This window comes from Anomalospiza imberbis, chromosome 10 (assembly GCF_031753505.1).
Source record: "Anomalospiza imberbis isolate Cuckoo-Finch-1a 21T00152 chromosome 10, ASM3175350v1, whole genome shotgun sequence".
In the NCBI taxonomy this organism is placed as follows: Eukaryota; Metazoa; Chordata; class Aves; order Passeriformes; family Viduidae; genus Anomalospiza; species Anomalospiza imberbis.
Genome location: NC_089690.1, coordinates 4,866,487 through 4,888,386, shown reverse-complemented (window position 1 = coordinate 4,888,386; position 21,900 = coordinate 4,866,487). Strand labels below are relative to the sequence as shown.

Genomic DNA, 21,900 nt, shown 5'->3' with positions numbered 1-21,900 from the left:
CAGTGTACCCAACAAACGTTTGCACAGTGAGAGGTTCCAAACACCCAACATGTAGCAGAAATGTGTTACTAATGCCATGGTGGAAAACTATTCATAACAGAATACCCCCTTTAGAATATTTTTAGACTACAAAAGACCTCAAGGGATGTTTCTCAGACTTTACAACCAAACACCCTTTCACACCCTTCATTTCCTGACTCATGACTTTTATTTACATGTTGTCCAAGCCCTTTCTGTCACCCAATATTTATTCTTTTCCTTCAGAAGTAATGCTCCCTGACTCATCTTTTCTGCAGAAATATGACTTGCATAAAGGAAAGGGGGCAGAAATTAGGGGACAGAGGGAGGACTCACAATAACACACCCCCAACAAATCCTGCACATCATCTGTCAGGGCGCTCTCCCAGCAGCCCAGTGCTCACTAACCACAGAAAATATTCAGAAGAAAACTTATTTCCTTTTGTGTCTGGAAGGGGGCTAATTGCCACTACACACAGGACACTTATTTTGACCCTGAGTACATTCTCTGGGGACAAGTCTGCAGGATCATGACTCTTCCCCTCTAAGGCAGGAACAAGTTTATTCTGCAGTCAGCAGCAGAAGAAAGAGATCATGAACAGAACTGTAAGATACATCACAAGTAATTAAATAGTAAGTAATGCTAATTAACAAATAAAGTACACCAAATGAGTGATAAAAGATTTCAAGGGTACAGAAACAGAACATTGTCTCTATATAAAATGCACTGAATGGAAAGTTTTCTCCCCACTGCCTCTTTCACCTTTCCAACTCTTTACTAATGCCATCAGGATTTCATTTTCCCATTTCTACTTTCTCCTGTATTTAATTACTTTTCTTTACTCAGCAAATCCTTGTAAAGTCTGACTGCCATTTATTTGTGTATTTATTTCAACTAGTTACTACTTACCTCATCCCACTCCAGAAGGTAGCTGGTGATTTTTGAACCATTATCAATGGGTGCCTATGAACAAAAACAAACAAAAGGTGATTTGGGGAGTAAGAGAAAACGGCTTCACCTCCCCCAGGCAAATGACTACAGTTTCAAGTGAAACCAAAGCTTTGCACATGGCTTGGCAACCCCTTAACGAATGCCGGGAAGAAGCTGGACATAATGAAACACATACATTTTAAAAGTCAAGTCGGTGCACAGGAAGGGATTTGTCAGAGTAGAGCAAGTTCAAGTCCCTTACTGCAAAATGACTGTCTCAGCTTTCAGTTATTTCCAGCATTTATGCTCACTGTCAGTACTTCTTCCCTGCTTTTGCCCGAACCAAGTGTTACCTACCTTCCACTGTAAGGTTAAGGAGCTTTTGGTCCTGTGCGAGGCTTTGGGTGGGAAGGGACTCTCTGGTGCTGAGCTGTGAGTGGTGAAGCTTACTGGCTCTGAGCAGGATCCTTTGACTGAGTTGTACGTTGCATATACCCTGGAAGAGCATTGAAATGGGTTATAGATGTGCTGACAGTTACAGTGGCACCGCCTTGGCCACAGTGTTTGGCCACCAAAGCACCCACAACAGCATCCACTAATGACAGACTTATCACAGCCCAGTGGCTATCCTAACTTTACTTCACTTACACAAGAATGCAAAAAAAAAATAAAATTACAGCAGAAGAGGAACAGCATTTTGTGCAAATATTCCCACGGACCACTGAGTCATCTCCGTTATCTTTTCTTTGCACCAATATTTCCTTGCCTATTTCCAGGCTTCCACACAGTGTGGTAAAATCCTCCTTGAAATACAACAGAAAAAAAGGTATCAACTTTAATGCCTGGTTTACAGTTGATCCCCAGGTACCATGTTGAGTGCAGGTATCTGCTGGTCTCCCTCCATGGGTACAATCTTCTCCTACATAACTCAGGCATCAGCATTTACTGGACCTCCATGGATTAGAACTAACACAGGCCAGCAACACTGCCGTGATGAACTAAAAATCTTCAAAGCAAATTTGATTTCAGGCAAATCCTCTATATATCAGCACAGAACATGCAATAACAAATAATATGGGAAAGCAAATGGGATATAGTTGAGCACTTCCCCATGAGGTGATTTTCTCTGAAAAAGTAATGATGTTATTTTTCCCCCTTCACATTTTCCATGCAGCAAAAGAAAGTGCAAACTGGAAGTCTTCTACTCAAAGAAAAGTTCAGGCCATGACCAGACAATGACCTCTGAGTTGGCTGTAGCTATTGTGTGCTTGAATGCAGAGCTAAAGAAAGGGCAATTTCTAAATTTGTTTTCAGTAGATAAGGGTAATTTATGCACAATGGCCACCTACTTAGAATCAAACCTCCTGGGGGAGGAAGATGAGACCTGGTGCTGCTTCACACATCACCTGTTAGCAGGCAGGAGCAACCAGAAATGCAATTAATTAATTGAGTCTGCATCTGGCAAGGGGCACCTGTGTGTGCTGGAAATGAGCGTGGCCTGGCATCCAACACACCCCTCAAGGGAAATAAAACCGTGTGAAAACCAGCTCAAGGGGCATCTCCTGCAAGCCACTGAAGCCCTGAGCACAGCCAGCTCTGAGGGCACCACAACAACACACCTGAAAGGAAGCAGGTGGTGGGTCACAGCAAACCAGGTTGTTCCAGGTTGTCCCAGGGCCCAGCAGGGCAGCAAGGAGCACAAACACCTTGTCCAGCAGAGACAAAGCCCTGAGAGATGCTGCCAAGGTCAAGGAGACCCAAGCGATCTGCCCAGTAACTGCTGGCCCCATAAATTTCTTTACTCAACAGATTTATTTCTTCACAGTTATTAATACATAATGCAGTTTCAGTGAAGGAAAAAAAAATAAAACCACAACTGTGGTGGAAAGCAAACAGCCACTGTTTCAGCGACAGCTTGCTCCACTACAAACAGTGCTTCTGCTTTGCAAGTCTGACTTTTGTATTTAGTCACTCCTTTTTAAACAGAAGTTATTGTTAACTTCTCACAAACAACCTGTACTTTGGCAAACCTGCAAGAAGGTGGAGGGAACTGGAGGTAGGGAGGAAGAAGTCAGCCAGGACCCGGGGGCAAATACCCACAACACCCCTAAAAGTGACTGAGACCTCAGCCCAGCTGTGCATGGTGACCTCTCTGGTGTTTGAATTTGTCTTCAAAAGAGATGTTCAATGCTCAGAAGGAAGCTCAATAGTGTTTTACAACCTTCTCCTTGTTACCATCCCTTTGCTGCTAAGGACAAGACTCCTGCCCCACTGAGGAGCTGCATCTTTTCCTCATTTATGACAAGTTCCTTCTGGTCTTGTGCTTCTACTTGAAAAGTTCATTTTAGGGCTCCACTAGAAACAATCCTTAAAAATAAAAAGAATCTATAGTAGCAGAGCTAGATGGACACATTTTGGTGTTGGATTTTTTTTTTTTTTTTTTTAGAGCTCAGAAGCAAGATGTTTGTTCTTTAAAGTTTTACAAACAGGAGCAACCTTGATGTGAAACAGTGCGCCTAGACCTTGTCTGGAAAAACAGAAGGGAACAATAGACAAGAGTGAAAGGATTTTTTTTTCAAGGATATTGAAGGTAAGTGAACAGGATGTAAATTCAAAGCCTTGGGTCATAAATAAAGTATTTTAAAAAAGCAACATTAGCAGGTAACAGTGTTAAAATCATCAGAGAACAAAACTAGAATGTGTTAATAAATGTGTAAAACACATCTCTTTCAGAATCAAAGAGAAATATATTGTGAAAATATCAACTCAGTTCAGTGTGAATCCATTTTTTTTCTTGGAATAAATGCTGACATGAGTATGAATCACCATTCAAGCAGCTGTATTCAGCAGCTTTACATCCCAAAGCGTGGCCTACTCATGAAAAAGGCATGGAGTACTTCCAATGTTCATGTTATAGGAACTGAAGAAACACCAGTTGCTTGAGTCAAATTTTTAAATGACCTCAGATATCCTACTTTCATACATAAGCACTTCCAGGCCTGTTATCCATACAGAAATACAAATCATAAACTTCTTTTTGCCTCTTACTACAGCAATGACAACTACACAACGAAAGATGCTGTTCAAAAAGCACTCTCATAGTCAAAGATAAAATCTATGATAAAATATTTAGAAACCCCTGAAAAACACAACTACAGAGATGACCCTGAAATTCTTGAACTACACTGTGTATTTACTTCAAAATCTTTCACATTAATTCTCATATAATTGAAGAGTTTATATTTAAGTGATATTCAAATTACACTAACTCACCTGACGTGATAATCTGTTGCTGGCCTAAGGTCTTTCAGGTGATATTCTAATTCTTCTCCACTGTAGGAAAGAAATCCAAACCAAACCAATCAATAAATTATGAAAAGCAATATCCCACTTAGCACAGCTAGTGATTTTCTAGTGATATAATTTGAAAGAAGAAAAATAATCCCTCCAAAGAGAAACAGTAGCAAGTCATATACCAACAATTTGTCAACACACTTCACGTTTCTTGAAAACTTCATTAAGCTCCATATGCACAGAAGAAAATAATTTATCACACCAATTTATTCAATAAACTAAATATATGGGCTCATTTCAATGCTATCTTATATTTTGCTGATATTTGTATAAAGCTCATTGTGGTTTTCCACCCTTCCAGAGCCAAAAAGAGCGAAACCCAAACATTATTGTTGTAGTTCCTGCATATTCCCTATTCAAAATACTTCACACAAAGTGACCCGTTGAACTTCAGAGGAAGAAGCTGAGTTTCTTGCCCAACTATTTCACTTCTTGCTCTCTCCTCCAGAACCATGCTCCCTGTGAGGACCACAGCAAGGAGACATTTAATTAACACCCAAACAGCTGGACCCAGCTCTCTTTCAATACCAAGAAAACTTAAAGCAAAGTGGTTTAGACATTTTAAGAAATAACCAGCATACAATCTATTAATTTCAAAAGCAGCCAACATAGTTAGGGCTATTCTTTTTCCTTCTGGCTTGTTTGCTGGTAAATGAACACTGGGCTCAGTCATGTGTTGCCAAATCTGTGAAGATTAAGGTACGGGTCAGTGCTTAATAAGTAATAGCCCTCTCATGTAAAAGCTTGGCTTATTCATGATTTTATTAAAATATGGGAAACAAGAAAGCTTTCAATTTAGCATAAAGAAATATTTCATAGCTAGCTGGACAAATACAGGGAGATGTCTCAAAATCAATAGAAGAAAATCCAGCAGAAAGCACATGCCTGCTGGGTCGCCAGAAATCCACCAGCAAGCCTGCTATTTTTTATTTCATAGAATACAATGCTCTGCAAATGCAGTTTTTCCTCTCTGAAATGAGTGCACCTCCTTCCAAAGACAATGTATTCAGCATATTGCAGACTTTCTCTTGCCTATAGTAATAACAATTACTGCTGCTCCTGATGGAACATACCACTTCAAGCTAAAGGCTGCACTCTGGCCAGCAGCAGGAGACACATCACCACCAGCAGCTTTAAAACAGATGCACAACATTTCATAACCAGGGGAAAATGTGCAGCCATCAAGCACAAGAAGTACTACAAAGTGTCCTTCCCACTTTAAAAGCTCAGCAGCACACACTTGACCATGGAGATGCTCACATTGGCTCACAAACAGCTGCTGCAAATGCCAGAAAAGAGTAAAATCAGGCAGCCTTTCCCTGGTTAATACACCCTTTTTGTATTATCCAAGAGCTGCCTTCAGCATAGCAAGAGGAATACCCCAATTCACAGGACATCTTAAGAAAGGAGATGGCTTTGTCTCAAGAGGTAATTCCTTAAATGCTCTATCACCTGGACTTTATTTAATGAGACTTGGGAAGGATTAGCTATTTCACAATAGCCAAGGTCACATCTCCAAATTCTCTTTCCTAGACGTCATTAGCAGTGAAGAAGAAAGGCATAACACCATATGTACTTGATCACAGAATGAGCTCAGAGGATCACTGCAAGGAGACACAGAGAAATCCCTCAGAATTTTTACTGAAGCCTGCTGAGAGCCAAGTATTCAGGTTTTTCTGGGGAGCCTCTGCAACCTACTGACTGCTCCACTCCCTCCTCTGCTCATCTAAGACACTACAAAGCAACAAAGCCCTCACATTTTTCTCGTTAGCTGAAATAACAAGATTTTACTGTTCTAAATTCTGCAAGTCCACACAAAATTAGCCCATTAGGAAGGCAGCTCTCCTGCCTGCATGGTGTACACGAAAGGTTTTGACATTTAGCATAAAAGAAAAAGTAACCTTTTCACTGGCAATGGGAGTGATGGCATTGCAGGCAGGATGTGCCACGTGCTGGGGAGGTGGGATGGGGTGACAATTAGGGACCTTGTGACATGCACTCCACCAGCTCCCTGCAAGCTCCTCTGGTGAGGAAACGTGTGCCTTTCTTCTGTGACTGATGGCCATGCCCTGAAAAGCTCAGAGGATTTAGTCCTAATGAAACAAGAAAGTGTAAAAATGCTGGTTTTTACCTGTAAATGATCTTGTATTTTCCATCTCTCCCTTTATCTGATAAGGCAACCTCGTAGGTACAGGTGTAAGGCAAACCGTTGTTGTGTCTATCTGCATTGAGAAGGCCAGTGGGAGGTGACCAGGAAAGCAAAACTGTTCTTGCTTGAATATTTGTAACCTATAAAAGAACCATCAGTTAATCTGAAATCCGAGGAAAAGCCACTGTTCCGTAAGCATTTGCTTTTTGCTTGCATCTTCACAATCAATTTCTTGCAAGATGGAAATTTCTGAGCTAGAGTTGAAAAGTCAAGGGTCAGAAATGATCAACAACACAAACAAAAACACAGACTCATGGCAAAAAGTGATCTCTAAAAGATGAGGAATACAGAGAGAGATTCCCCTGCAGGGAACGGGCTCATCACTGTCTGAGCATCCAGCAGAGGATGCCTCTGAAGGTACCTACTGCTGTGGCCATTCCCAAAAAGGGACCTGGAGCTAAGTGAAACAAAGACTTTAACCTCTAGATTGTTTTATACACAATTATTTTTCTGAAGTTATTGTTGGGGAGCTTTTTCAATGAAACTCTGATGGCTTTTTCAGTCATCCTGCTCCTTCTTGCCACTTGAAACCACAATAACTCAACAGCAAGTCAGTAGAAAAACCCAATTCAACATGAAAATTTATGCTGGCTCAAAACCACAAGGGAAAATAATAATAGAAGTCCAACCTGTCAGTTAAAAACCACACTGCAAATCATTCACTTTGTGCCTTGATAGAAGGACTGTGTGTGATCTGCAGTCACCACTGTGTGCAACAACTCCGTGGCAAAGGGATAAGGAATCTTTTTTAATAAAACATAGAAAAAGTACCTCAAACTCCTGCACCAAACGAATTTTATCACCCCACCAGTGCCACTGTATTCTTCTGGACAGCCAGGTTCACACAGCTTGAAGAACTAGCATCACCTTGCTCACCAGGAGAGCCACTGGCACATCAGCTGCACACAGCCAGCAGCAGCTTCCCAGAGAGCAGCCTTGTTATCAGGCCAAGAAAGAAGAATAAAAAAAAAAATCCCCCCTGCCACTGTCTCGAAAGAAAAATAAATAAAAAGCAATAGCTGCACTGGTTATCTGGGAAAGGCAGCACATTTTCACACTAGCCTGCTGAAATATCCCAGGGAAGCCTCGAAGCCTCCAAAAGCTCAAATGCTCTGCCACCAACTCTCCACTTTTCCTCATGAAAATAACGGTGTTTTTCCTTGTTAATTGTAGTGAATATGTAAAGATTATTTTTTTTAGTTAGCCTCCATATGGAGGAATTAAAGACTGAGGGTTTATATTCTTTATTTTTCCTTTGCAACAAATTTCACGGCATCTATAATTCTGACAGATTTTTGCAACACAAAGAGCTGGATGCTGTTATTTCAGAAGGTGTAACATGAATGCTGCAGGTGCTCAGTTACACATTTCCTAACTTTTGCTGAGACAAGTGAAACCCCTTACCCACAAATTACTTGGGAATGAAGGATCAGCAATCAGCTTTCAGGGACTGCTTGTTTACAAATCCAGCTTCTGGGTATCTTTATATAATGGAGAATATTTACCTTACTCGTGTGGAAACACATTGCTTCCAGCTGATGAGCACTGCAACTGTTGTATCTGATACCCATATATCAACCAGATTCTTTCTGAGCAAGTCGTTAATCCATTTTTAACAGCCTGACAAGTAGGTGACACCATGAAATGTCTCATCATAAATGCCATGATCTCAAAAGTTAGAGATTTTAATTTATAGCAGCACATTTAAGTCTTGCCAAAATAAGAAAACCTTTGCTCAAGCTAATGTGAAAAATAAGTTTTAAGGCAAGAAGGTTTAATTAGCATCAAGCTTTCTTTGTAAAAAACGTGGACGTGCAAATTGTTTTATGAATTTTCATGGTGTTTCTTCTTTTGTGGCATTTTCTTATTGTGTTTTTCTGATGCTATGAAATCAATGTTTATTTTATAATCTTGGAGCAGTTAACCCTGATGCTGGATAAGATACCTTTTAAGCATCTTGAATGATTCAAGTAAGACAAGTTAATTTTTTTGGGACATACACATATATGTATATACACACACATATGTAAATGAAATTGTAGCAAAGACACGTAAGAGCTAAAAATCTGCATTCAAAATAATATTTTGATCAAAAAGCTGATTAACAAGATCCAAATAGATTTTAAGGTTTTTTGACAGACATTACTAGTATGCCAGCTCAGCCCATCAACATGCAGTTTCTTTTATTATGGAAATATGCTTGCATAATTGTTTTTCATAAATTCAGACAGACTTGGAGCTGGAGGCACAATATCCTGCCAATGTTCTATTGAAATGTTTTTCTCTATGACTACTCCCAAGGACACACGTATATATTCCACATACGGCAAAACTCTGGCCCTCCACGAACTTCAGCAATCTGTAAAAAGTTAGGTCTTGGGTTTCTTAAAATAAGAGAAAGTATCTTGTGGCCTAACTGCTAGAAACTGTCAGACTATTTTTCTGAAGCCAGCAGAGGATAAAAGTCCAAAGCCAGTTGCTAAGCTGCTGCAGCTACACCATTAATTTCAGAGGGAAGGAGCACCCGGAGTGGCTGCCGGCTGCCCTGGAGCTCGTAGGTACACAGCAACTGCTGCTGCAGGTTTAAAAATAAACACCAGAAATGGTTAGACACCAGTCTTAGCTGCACTGAGCACACACAGCAAGTCCGGGAAAGCAAGTGAGGGGTCACTGTCTGCAAGATAAGTCAGAAAAGGCAAATCTATTCCCTCCCTGGGCTGTGCACGTCAGCTGGGAATGGATTTATTTGTGTGGCTGGAGATAAACCTATCTGCTGCTCCCTGACCAACAGGCTGATACCATATCGCAGTCACCTGCCAATATCTCCTTCCATGGCCAAAGCCACCACTTAGTTTACCAAGGAACTCCTACCTGGAGCAGGAAGCACTAGCTTTGCTGTGAAGAAAGCTAAGTTAAATAAATGGGGTTTTGATATGTTGAGAATAACAAGCAGGCACTTGAAAAAACAGTTCAGTATTTTACCTCCAACTTCCCCAACTTCCCCAGACGCCCTTCCAAAGGTACAGACCTGCACCAGCCCCCTCCAGGCTGTAAGGAACGGCCCAGCCACCACCACGATGGTGGGCTTATTGGCCCTCCTGAGCTTGCAGGCAGAAATACTTCAGCATCACTTAAAACCAGCTTATTGTTCATTAACAGTGCACTAATTCCATCTGGCAAAATATAAGCAGCCAGAGCATCTCTTCCCAGGCTGGGCAGGTAAATCTTCGTGCTCCCTCTGAGTTCCACCAGCCTGTCTCATCTGTCCCCAAAAATCACTGTGCCTGCTTTGAAGAGGGCTGGCTTGGCCTTTTAGCTGAGACCTAACAAAAGATTCTCCCATAAGGAGTTCTGTATGTCTGGTGAAAAGCAGAGTTAATTAGTTTCTGAAAACTTCTCAGTTTACACAGTAAATGCCTCCTTTCTGCTCTATCAAAACTCGGTGGTGTAAATAATTATTCCATAAAAGCCCCTGGGAAAGAATCCAACTCCTGCACCACTTCAATAAGGTTACAAGACTGATGAGTATCGGCCCTTCCCGTCTTTCAGGTAATGAAAAATGTTTCTGTACAACTTTCATTATCTTTCAAATTCCGGGTTAGCATTCACAGGCATCGTGTGGTTCGGGGCTCATTGTATGTGTGAGAACTACACTGCAAGCAACATTCATTTACTCCCTCGAGGGCACGGTTTGAAAGGCTTGGGGGTCAAATGAATTCACAGTTATTACTGGGTTGAGATTCTGCTTTTAAATTACGGCTCTAATCCTGCAATTTTAGGCAAAAACCCCAGTGATTAAATATGAGTTTCGCTGCAGAGCGAGTCAGCAGGAGCAGGCTGCCTTTTGGAAAGCCAGGCTGATGTTTGAGCTGGGGTTTGACAGAGCCCTGGTGATTCCCCACGGGGGGGATGTCCCCCCGAGACCCTTGGCTGTCAGATGCAGCCATTTCACAAACCCAGAGTCAAGTTTCCCTCCCCTCAACGAGGTATTTGTTTCAGAGAATGATTACTTTGTCTGTGATAACGTGAATTAAAAACATATTTCAGCTGACACAAAACCATGGGGGATTAAAAGGAAAAGGTGCTTCTTAAAATTCTGGCTGTTAAAGAGACAAAGCTCTGATTAAATTTACAGCTCGGCTGCACACCTCTCATACAGGTAACAACATCTATTATTGAAAAAAGGCCTTTCATGAAGTAATAATTTTAAAATTGTGTATATTTTGTCCTCAGAGAGGTACCTGTATGATCCAGACACCTCCCAGTGCCATCTCTCCTGCAGCCGTTGCTCACAAGGCTAAACCCTTTGGATGGCTTCATCCCCCCGTGGACGGAGAGAGCTGCCCACCTGGACAAATCAAATCCATGTGCTGCAGACACAGCATCACCCACTTGTCACTGACTGCCCACTGTGCTCTTTTCCTTTCATTGTTTTATTTTTCACTTGTATATGCATAAGATTTGCCAAGAAACATGACCAAGATGACTATTTATGTATAATATGATATATTTCTATCAGAGGTAATATTGGCTATACACACACAGAATCATTCACAGCAATTCATGATTTGTGAGAGTCCTGTGAGTTTAATTACTCACAAATGTCAAAGTTACAGAGAGAGAATAATAGATAATCTCCAACATCACCTCAGTAAGTATCATTATTATTGAACCAGCATTTGCCATGGTTTGGATTTTTTTTTAAATCCTATTTTGGCCATGATTAAAGGAAAATTATTTTTGTCTATTTTTTTTTTGTTTGTTTCTTTCTGCTTTAAAGGCTCTGGTTACCATAAATTTAATTGTCCAGATCTTAGAATCCTGCAAATTGTTCTAATAGCTTCTCTCCCTACCTCTAAGGATAAAAGTATGGAACAACACATTTTTCTTGTCAGCTCTCTGGATTTTTGTAAAAGCAGCTGGCTGTGGCTGTTGACCAAATGAGTAAAACTCAGGTGATCCTTGGTACTAAAATACTGACTCCCTCTGTACAACAACTCTGTGCTAAGTGCACTTTCTTCCCTTCTGAGCCCCCTGAAACTCCTCAGCTCAGTATTGTCACTTGTTTCCACACCCAGTGATGTGACTTCCACCTTGTGGACAGAGCTCAGGCTGGTGTTTGCCATCTCTGCAGGCCTGGCTTAGCTTGTGGCTTAGAACCAGCTCCTGCCATGCCAGGACACCAGCACCTACTGATGGAGCAATCTAACACCAAGTACCTTTTGTATTTATTCAGAGCAAAAGCATCCATCGGAAGAGAGTCCAAAAACTCAGCCAGTGCTCACGCCTGGCTCTCCCTGAGCTCTGCCACCCCTGCAGCCCAGGCTCCCACTGCAGAATGTCTCTGAATCAGCCTCTGTCAGCTGAACCAAATCATGAGCTTTCCACCATTATTTTTCATTTATTTGCTTATTTGTGCCCTATCTCTCCAGCTGGACAGGGAAAGGCCTGAGCTCTGGAGAGCAAAGGAGATGGGCTGTGCTTTGGGATTTCTGCCCCCCTCTGCCCCATGACTGCTTCTCCCAGTGCTGGCTTGGACCATTCATTCAGAGCCACAGTGCTCCTCTGGCTTTCATCTGACACACCCAACTAGAAAAGGGCTTACAACCAGATTTATGAATAACCTCACCTGACTGCAGGCACCCTCAGCATTAGGGTTATTTACAGGGTGATTCAATTCCATCATAATTTACAGGCTTTTATGGCTCAGGCAAACACAGACTATAGCAATTTGCCATTGAATAATAGAATTAGCTTAATTTAATCATGATTAAAGACATAAATTGCTCATGACAAAGTTAAACCCAGGGGAGAGGGGGTAACAGCTATGCAAGTCACCCCAGTGCACTGAGTTCCCCATTACAGTGTGAATAGGGAATTGTCTTCTGGAAACAGACAACTGGTGCAATTCCTGGAATGGGCAGAGCCCTCAAACACCCATGAACACAAAAGATCCTTCAGATTTCTATCCCAGTAAAATGAGTTAGTGGCAGCAATCTGCTAAGGGAAAGAATCAGAGGTGCTCCCCTGTGAAATCACCAGTATGTTGTGACACAATCTACTTTTCACATTTGCTATTGTACGTTTGTGTGGCAATTTGGGATCACATACCTGTGGTTTCTCCATTCCAGAAAGAATGTCTTGAACCCTTTTTGTTTCTGAATCAAATTCTGTAAAAGAGAGAATGTGGAAAGAGGAAGAGAAATAAATTACCAGAATTAAACAAAAATTTCAGTTACATAAATAAAAATAGGGGAGGGAGACAGACATTACAACATGAGTATCAGTTGCCTTGTGAATTTAAGGCATGCAGCTACATGGATTAATATTACAAAAAAAAAAAAAAAGTTTCAAAAAGAGGAGGGAATGAAACTTCCAGTAATTGCAGATATTCAGAAAACTGAGACTGTCTGTAGAGGTGTCCTCCACAAACAGTGCTATTAATTGTGATCTGCACTCAGAGAGTAAAACCAGGGTGCTGTTTCCATAACTCAGCTGCGAAGGAAGCCCAGGAGTTTCTCGGTTCCTGCTGAACCTGGTTTGTTACCCAAACCCACCCTCCACTCCAGTAGCTGCAGACTGGGCTGTCCCCCTGCCCAGCAGGGCTCTGAAGAGGACAAGTGTCCTTGTCCCATGCAGGGAAAACCGGGGGGAGCCACACAGGAGCCCTCCCTGAGCCCCAGCACCCACCCTGCAGCCACCTGTCCTTAAACTGGGTAATGCCCAAAGCTCTTCTACAGCCACCTTCCAGCTGTGGAGGCAAATCCCAGAGTCTGACCAGCAGCAACCCATCCTCCCTGCCTGAGCCTTGTGCCTGGCACAGCAGCTCCTACAGGCTGGGCAATGCTCCCCCCGAATGAGAGGGATAATTGTGCAGAAGGTGCTGCAGGGGCCATCCTCTGAGCAGTGGAATCAGCCTTTCCCTCATCCTCCCCCATCAAAACAATCTTGAGGTGAAACATCAGCTCAGAGTAATGAGGTGACACAAAGCAGCTTTATTCCTTTTGGACCACGGCACAGAGAGGCCTCACTTTCCACTACAGTATTCTCTAATGGAAAACTAGGAACATATTTTCCTGGTTTTTTTTATTATTATTTTTTTTTCTTTTTTAAAATATTAATGCAAAAAGTTTGCTCACCAAAGCAGAAGAACATATCTTACCTAAAGCAAAATGAGCCAGACATCCTTGGCATAGGAAGCAAAAAACATTAATAAATAGGTGGGATCAGATCAACAGCTTTCTCTAATGATTCCCCCAAAACCTGACCTACTTCTTGTAGCCCAAGAATGTGTCTTTATTTTTGTCTGTGACCTGCTTTAAAAAAGTAGATCTTCTTTTTAAAAATTCCATGTGCTCGACTGCCAAAAAATAGAATTGGCTGAATGCTGATGGCAGAATTCCAGTGTAAATGCCCATCTCTCCCTACAAGAATGCACCTTGGTGTGGACTGGGAATGACACATCTCCTGCTGCACACATTCCTGGATTCCTTTTAGTCTCAGCCACTTGGAAAAGAAAGGAGCAGTAATATTTCAGGAGAAGTTGAGGATAGCAAGATTGTTGTTTTTCCATAGCAGATAACCCTCAGAGTGTATTATAAAGAGCATCAGCTGGCAGCACTGAGCCAGAATATGATAATACTGATTTCAAAATTTCACAGATGGACTAAATTGGCTAAGGAAAAGGCTGAGATGCTCATCCAAGTGAAAGTGTCAAAATTTGGGGTGTTTCAGAATGCAGGGTTCCTTTCAGCATCAGTAAAGAACTGAACTGTGTCACAAAAGCCTCGGGGCAGATCTGCACAGTGGGGAGATCCTGCAGGCTTATCTCGAAGGGATGCTAATCAGAAGCAGCTTCTGCAGCTCAGAGTGGAACAAAAAAGCTGCTACTATTTTATCGAAAGTTTCTGGTTATTATGTCACCCCTAATTACAACCCCCAGAAGCTGAGTGTGAATCACTCTCAACCTTAAATCCCAAACATGTGGACTGAATTTTCTTCCCTCCCTCTGCTTTCTAGCAAGGATACTCTGTCACACTGAGCAGGAGAGGAAAACAAACTCTGAAGCCCAAAGAAATCTCATTTCCCTCTGCCATGAAAGGAGATTGTTTTGTACAGTAACTGAGTCCTCCCACCCTCTGCAGGTCAGGGCTGAGGGTTCAAACTGCTCCAGGCACAGGAGTTGACTCCAAGACTTAAGGGAGGTGGGTATGCCCAGCAAATAAATAATAATTTAATTACTTCAATCAAACCTCTCAATGAAGTGTCCTACTCAGGGAATTTTTTTCACATGAGTGTCCCAACTATGTATCTTGTTCACACAGAGAGGGCTCTGGGTACCAGATACAGAGGCCTTGGGTTATTACAGACATGTGGACATTTATGAGGTCAAGATGGACATTTATGAGGTCAAGAGGGACATTTATACCACCAAGTGTTTATACAGATAAGCTGGAGGTGGAAGACAATTCTCCAAAAACTTTGGGGAGAGGGAAAGAAGGAATCGGATACATATAACAAATAATGCCCTGTGAAAATAAAGCAAATACTAAAGGCAGAAAGCAATAAATCTCACAAGTGATGCCTACAATAGCATCAGAGAACTCTGCAGGTTGAAAGGGGACCTCAGGAGTGGTTATCAAGAATTACAGTATTTTCAGCATTTCAAATACTTAGTTTCCCATTTCAAGAGCCATTAAAAAAATATCTCAGGCTTCTGTGGATGGCTGACTTCCTTTCTGTAATAAACATGATTATTCACAGTCTCCTCAGCTAGACTAAGCTAAGGAGAAGAGAGACCTGTCCCAAATCCCTCCCTCAGCAGGGAAGTTGCTCTGACCTGCCAATCTCTGAGTATCAAGCTCAACATCTTCCTTCCAAGCCAACAAAGAGCAGAAAGCCTTCTGAAATAGAAGACAATAGAGAAGGAAAGAAACAATCTGATATGCTCTATCTGATAACACAGAGCTGCTGGAAGGCCTTTCCTCCTGGCTCTCTGTTGTCACTCAGCAGCCACCAAGGACTATACTCTAAATTAGCTCACTGGAGCATTTAGGGACAAGGAGCATGAGCATCTGCTGGACATCTCAGATGCAGTGGTGGAAAAGTGGGCAAGAACAGCAGCAAGAAATGGGCAAGTCTTGATGCAAAACAGGCAAGTCAGGTTCAAAAAAGCTACCAAGAGCTGCTCAGGAAAGGTGGTGGGTGGCTGAGCGTGACTCACCTACCTGGGACTAATTGTCCCTGAATAACAGACAGTTGATTTGCATTTCAGTCTTTGTCCCTTCCTCTCCCTCAGCTGATGGAGCACCTAGTATCTGACAGGAAGACAGAAAATCTGTATGTCAAACCCCCCAAATGCTGGGGCTTGCAGGGGCAGGCAGCAGAAGCTGCTTTCTTCCCTTGCCACAGGGAACAGGAGCTCAGACATGCCAAGGAGGAGCCCAACTAACACTTCAGGTCATTGTCCCATTTTAACTTTTCCTCTCAACATCTGTTCCCCACATCTGTCATGGCAAAACTCTTCCTCCTAGGAGGAAGCTGGGGGTGGGGATGAATTCCTTGTGAATGCTCCATGGGGTCCTCTGAAGGACACTACAAAAATCTGAGTTGCCCTGCTGATCTCACTGTCTGAGAGACATTATAGCACTCCCATCATTAGGTTCTAATTCCCAGGCTGTGGGTTCTTTGGATCCAGCGTTTCAGACTAATCTTTTATTGCAGAAAAGCCAGCAGAAAGACCTGGACCACGTCAAGTCCTCCCTTTTTTTCCAGAGTTTTGAATCATAAACAAAACTCTGTAGATACAACCAGGAGTAAATGCCCCTAAAATCTAAACACTTTCTCAGCAGCTGTTTGGTGCTAACAGGGTTTCAGTGTCAAGCCTTGCTGAACTAAAGCCTTTTATTCTGTGCTTCTGTTAGCCTGTGTCTATGTTCCTTTCTGCACGTACTGCACAAATATAATTTTCAGACCTTTCCAACCATACTTTTAAAAACAAAGCACAGCTTTAAAAAACAGGGAAAAAAATGTCAGTTCAAGGTAAGTTTGAAGTTTCCATCAATAGTTTACATGTTTGCATGAACAGCAGCTGTGTATGTAAATGGTTTGAAATAGCTAAAAGCTCTAAACTAATTAAGATTTTCCCATTGCAAATACACATTTTAGGTTTGTTCTGCATTCTTTCCTTCGAAGAGAGGAAAAGGTCCAGCTCAAGACTTAGCTTCTGGCCACAGAAAGTATTTACTGTTTCAACAGCCTTTCCATTCCAAAGGAATGACATCAGCACTAGCACTTTGCACACTCTGAGTCTAATTCTCAAGCAGAGCTGCATGCTCACAGATATGCCAGTCATAACATGACATGCTTTCTCAGAATTTGTTCCAGATTTATCGGGGCTGTGACCGGCTTTAATGCTGGGAAAGATTTTTCATCAGTCACGTACAGCACAACCTACAGCCCCCGAGAAAATGAGCTCTTCAAAACACAGCCCCGCTCCGCTGTGAGCTGCCTGCCCCTGTCAGAGCTTAAGACACCAAGGAGAACACATAGAGACTTCCAGGGAATTGCAGAAACCTAAGTTAATAAGCTCCTTGTGCAAGAACAAACCTAAAGCTGCAGATGTCACGCAGCAGCTGAGTCACAGGACCAGAGGGGATGTGACACAGTCACCGAGTCCATCCTCCTGCGCTGAGACATGACCATCCACACCCAAACCACTTCTCTGAGACGGCTCCCTGGCCCGTCGCTCCAAAATAAATGACAATTAAATAAATGACCTCCTGCCCCGTGATCATGGTCATCTCCAAACTTCTCAGCTAGGAAAACTCCCACAGCATCTAACTCTTCAACACAAGGAAGATCATCTCAACTCTCCCTGCTGCATCTGAAATTTATTCCTTCTTTCCTGCACATCTGCCCCAGGCGAGTTCATCACCCCTTCCTTTGTTGCCACCTTTCGCATACTTGCAGGAATTTCTTTTAACAAAACAAGCTCATTTCTCCACACCTGTCTGTAAGAGACCCCACCTGCTGCTGTCCTCTGCCATGTTTTTTAAATTAATTTCCATCCTTCAGAGGATGTGGCACAGCCCTGCCCGCCAAGTGCCAGCTGAGGTCCTGGCAGCACCAGAACTAAGGACCCATTTAAGAGCTTGCTTAGAAGTTTACTCTTCTCTTTGTCTACAGAATAACTTGACCCTTGGTGTTTGCAATCTCCTATTCCTCCCAGGACTACCACCTAATTAAAAAACCAGCAGGTCTGAGAACAACTAGCTGCAGTGAAGTACTTGTCTCTTGCCTTGATCAAACTTTTTCTTTGAAGGCCATTACAGAGCTCTCCTCCTGTCTTGTTCCCCTTCCCTGACCCATCAAGCACTCTCAACCCTATCAGAGCCTGATATGGACTACCATTTAATAAGCCTCAATCCTTATTCCATCCTTCAAGCCCTTAATGAAAATATTGAATAAAATTAGAGCCAGGACAAATTCCTGCCTAATCCAGTTTGATGCAGCTCTCCAGTCTGTCAGGGAGGCAGCCCAGGACAGGGCAGGCTCATGGATGAACTGCCAGGCTACAGATGTGACACTGGGAAGAGCAAATCCAGTGTCACAATGAACACACAGGGCTTAAATAAATTCTTCCCAGTACCATTTCCAAGCTGGTCAGAACAGGGAGCCCTTCAGAACAAAAAACTTGAGATAAAAAATATTTCTATTTGAAACAGTCAATCACACCAATCAATGTGAACCTATTATACACCAAGGAAGATGATTAATTAAGCCTGGACAAGATTTCTAAATGTTAAGTATTTCAAATTTCTGTTCATTACATGAAAGCTAATAAAAAAGATCAATGATAAAACACAATTATGGCTCCCCTGACAAAGGTAGAGAGATTGATGTTATCCAGCTTTAGATACAATTGTTTAAACATGTTCGAATTCTTTAAAAATTGCTGTGCATGAGTGTATCACAATTTCTCAATTTCTAAGTGCCTTCCCACTGTTCCTATCTGATTTCTCCTGCTAACATACATTAATTAATGTCCAGGAGCTTATCCTTCATTTATCCTTAAAGACCAAAACATATATAGATAGTAAAAAACAAAACCAACCAACCAAACAAAAAACCCCAAAAAACCAAACGACAACAAACAACAACAAAACCCCCACCCTAACGAACCCCTGAATAACTGAAGGCAAATAGAACAAAACCCCTGTATAAAATCCAGAAAGGCACATTTTCAGATCTAAAATCAGAAAAATCCAATCTCCAGTCATCCTGATTCACTGTGACAATAAAGCAAAGGATGACTGAAGTGCTTTGCCTCAACACCACTGTGATTTAGGCATGAATTTAATCCCACACTTCAGAGATATCCTGGCCACAGTCCATATCTATTGACCTGCTAGTTTCACCTTGACTGCTTCAGTATCATATTGTCCATGGGACAGGATACTCCAAAATACCTGGAGTGCAAACCCACAGCTCATCCTTCTTTAACCAAAGGCACTTCCTATCACATGAATCAGGACCAGATGTGGGAGCATTCAGATGTACACAGTGAAGTCACCTGGGCTAAAAAGTGTTCTAAAAATAAGTGTGAGGGCATTATTGTTTGGATCTATGTTTTTCATTGGGATGGAGGAAGGAAAATAAGATCAGTAGCAACCAGCAAGGGAAATAAAAGGCTGGATGCAAGGGACAAATGGAGGGTAAGTGACATGTTGGGTTTGTTTTTCTCTGCTTCTTCACTGCTACTGCTGGAAGACAGCAAAAACAACTCCTACTTTATTGGCTGGAGATCTGAGCGAATTCCTACTGTGAACACACAGTTGGTCCGTTAGAAGGCAGAAAAGGCTTTCTTAGTAAAATACAGCAACCCCCCATCTCCATCACGTCCATCTGACATCTTGAGCGAGCGCTTTGTACATCTCCCAAAGCAGATAACAGAGGCAGGGCACTGGGGATGGCTGCAGCTGGCTGGGTTTGAAGGAACACCAAACCAAACAATGACACAACCCAAAGAAACAGAGGAAGCCCAAGCTGAATCTGCTGGAACAACAAACCACTTACACACAGGACCTCCTCTTGGAGCACTCTCTTTTCATCATTTCGACCTGCTTTAGCTTATTTTCTCTGTCAAAATATTTTTTCTTTTTATTTTCAGCAGCTTCCCTTTTGCTATCCTGTCACAGCAGCTCGCACCCTATGTGGGGTTGGAAAGACAATAAAAGCTTTGCAGACAAACCAAGCAGTGTCCACCCCTTTATCTTGTGGTCATGTATTTGACAAAGAGACTGAAAGTCCCTCCTAAAACTTTCCCGGAGCTCCTGACTCCCACTTTCCAGGTAGAAGGCAGATGTTTTGCTCTGACTACAAACTTTGCCAACAAACACTAACCTTTTCCTAGGAACAATGATGTTCTGCACACTCCTCAGAATTTTGTACAATAGTTGGGATGCGTGGAATTTCCTTACGCTTAATTCCTTCCATTTATTTCCGTGCTGCTTCATGCTTTGTCCTTCTCATTTCCCCTCATTCCCTGTAACTGCCTGTCCAGCCTTTGCCACACTGAAGGGTTGCTCTCCAGGCTGAAGAACCCATGGTCATTCAGAAAGGGATGCAACTTCTGCAGAGCTGCACCTTGCTGGCAGCTGCACCCCAGGCTGCCTCAGGTGACATGGCCATAAAAACTCCAGAGGCTTCCCCAGCTCAAAGCAGGAGCAGGGGATGGTCAGCAGCATGGCTGAGATACCCAGGCTTCTTCAAATGTGAAGCTGGGTCAAGAGGATGTCTGACACCAGCCATGAAATTACACCACCTGGCATTTACAGAGAGATTTTGTCTCCGAAAGAAAAGGTTCCCTTTAGTCCTGGCACCTGACTGTCACAGCCAGGCAGAGCAGGAGCCTGAGCATCATGAACACACAGTAAAGGAGGCTCACGACTCCTCCTTGCACTGACAAAAAGTCCAAGTCTGACAGCACCAAGGATGAGTCTTCTCTTCCCAGCTGGGTCACTGACAGCTCCACTGCATCCCACCACAGGCGTGGCTTTGTCACTCCTGAGTGTCCCTGCTGGGACAGCCACACCAAGTCCTGCTGGGGCAGAGGTGAGCCCGGCACTCTCCAAGAGCTGAGGTGGAAAGCACAGTCCCTCATGAACACAGTGACAAGTCTCCAGTGTACCATTTTAGAGTGGCCTTTAAAATCCTGTGTCTGCTGCCCCATGCCAGTGAGGAAATATTTTTCTCTTTACTGCCATCCCCAGTGTAGGGGGACAATGGCACCAGTACTGAACACAAAACAAAACTTACTCCTTCTTGACATTCAAAAATATGACCACAGGCAATTCTGGCCATAAACCCTTTGCTAATCTGCCTATTACACAATAAGAGCATTTTCCTGATCAAACACAAAACTAGCAAAATAACCTGCAGAACTGCATATTTGCACAGAAAAACAATCACACAGCACAGCCAAAACAGACTCCATAGGAGTTCCAAACTTGCTGGGGATTAAACAGAGCTCCTCAGCCAAAATTAACAACTTCCTTGGCAGTGAACCTCATAAAGCCACCGAGTTTGCTACAACAATAGGAAGGCAGCAGAGCACTTCCCCAATGCAGAGGCTCAGCAGAACCCATCCTGAACTTAAAAAAATTTAAGAAAATAACTGCAGGCCAAATTCTGCCCTCAGTCACAACTCCTCAACCTTGCCTGAATCAAAGAAGAAATGCCTTCTTCATGGTGGGCAGTGCAAAGTGCTTTGGGATGCTGGGTTTGAGCAGTAAACCACTATTTCAGTTTCAGGAACAGTCAGAGCAAAGCAAGCTATTCATCCTCTATGAGAAAGTAAGCAGGGAAAACTTGCCCTAAAACAAGATAAAAGTAGGAAGTGTGTCATCTTTTCACTGTTCTTGATTTTTGCCTAAGCCTTTACATTAAAGCAGAAATTTTATTTCTATGCACTACTTACACTATTTGCACATCTTTAAAAGATGTTAGATTCCACAGGAATAAAAGTTGGGGCTTTTTTTTTTTTTTTTTTTTTTTTTTTTTAAATACAACCATTCCAAATCATGGTGCTAGAAAGGCAAAGATTTTTCATGAAGCCTGCACTGGGATTTTTCAGTGGTAGCCTAGTGAGGGGCTGCAGTTACAACATTCTTTGAGTGAGCCCCAACCTAAGCTCTTCTATCACCAATGTAAATTACTGACCTATTTTTCCAGATGAAAAGTATGATACAATGAAATTGCAATGAGTGGTGGAAGAGATCACAGTAATCCCAGAAACCAAATAACATCTTTCTCTTTCCACTCAGCAGGCCACCACAGCTCAGAGATGGGGGAAGGCAAAGAGCTTCCCCTCCCTTCTTTAAATCAA

General features: G+C 42.5%; 1 protein-coding gene across 2 annotated transcripts in view; it reads right to left on the bottom strand.

Moving 5' to 3' along the window:
* FNDC3B (fibronectin type III domain containing 3B) overlaps positions 1-21,900 on the bottom strand; it is a 188,792-nt gene that overhangs the window by 55,713 nt on the left and 111,179 nt on the right. For both annotated transcript variants that reach the window (XM_068200294.1, XM_068200295.1), the window contains 5 exons: positions 12,624-12,682; positions 6,435-6,592; positions 4,223-4,282; positions 1,307-1,445; positions 929-982 (listed from right to left, as the gene is read on the bottom strand). In XM_068200294.1, coding sequence (XP_068056395.1) covers positions 929-982; positions 1,307-1,445; positions 4,223-4,282; positions 6,435-6,592; positions 12,624-12,682 — 470 coding nt within the window. The remainder of the gene's footprint in view (positions 1-928; positions 983-1,306; positions 1,446-4,222; positions 4,283-6,434; positions 6,593-12,623; positions 12,683-21,900) is intronic.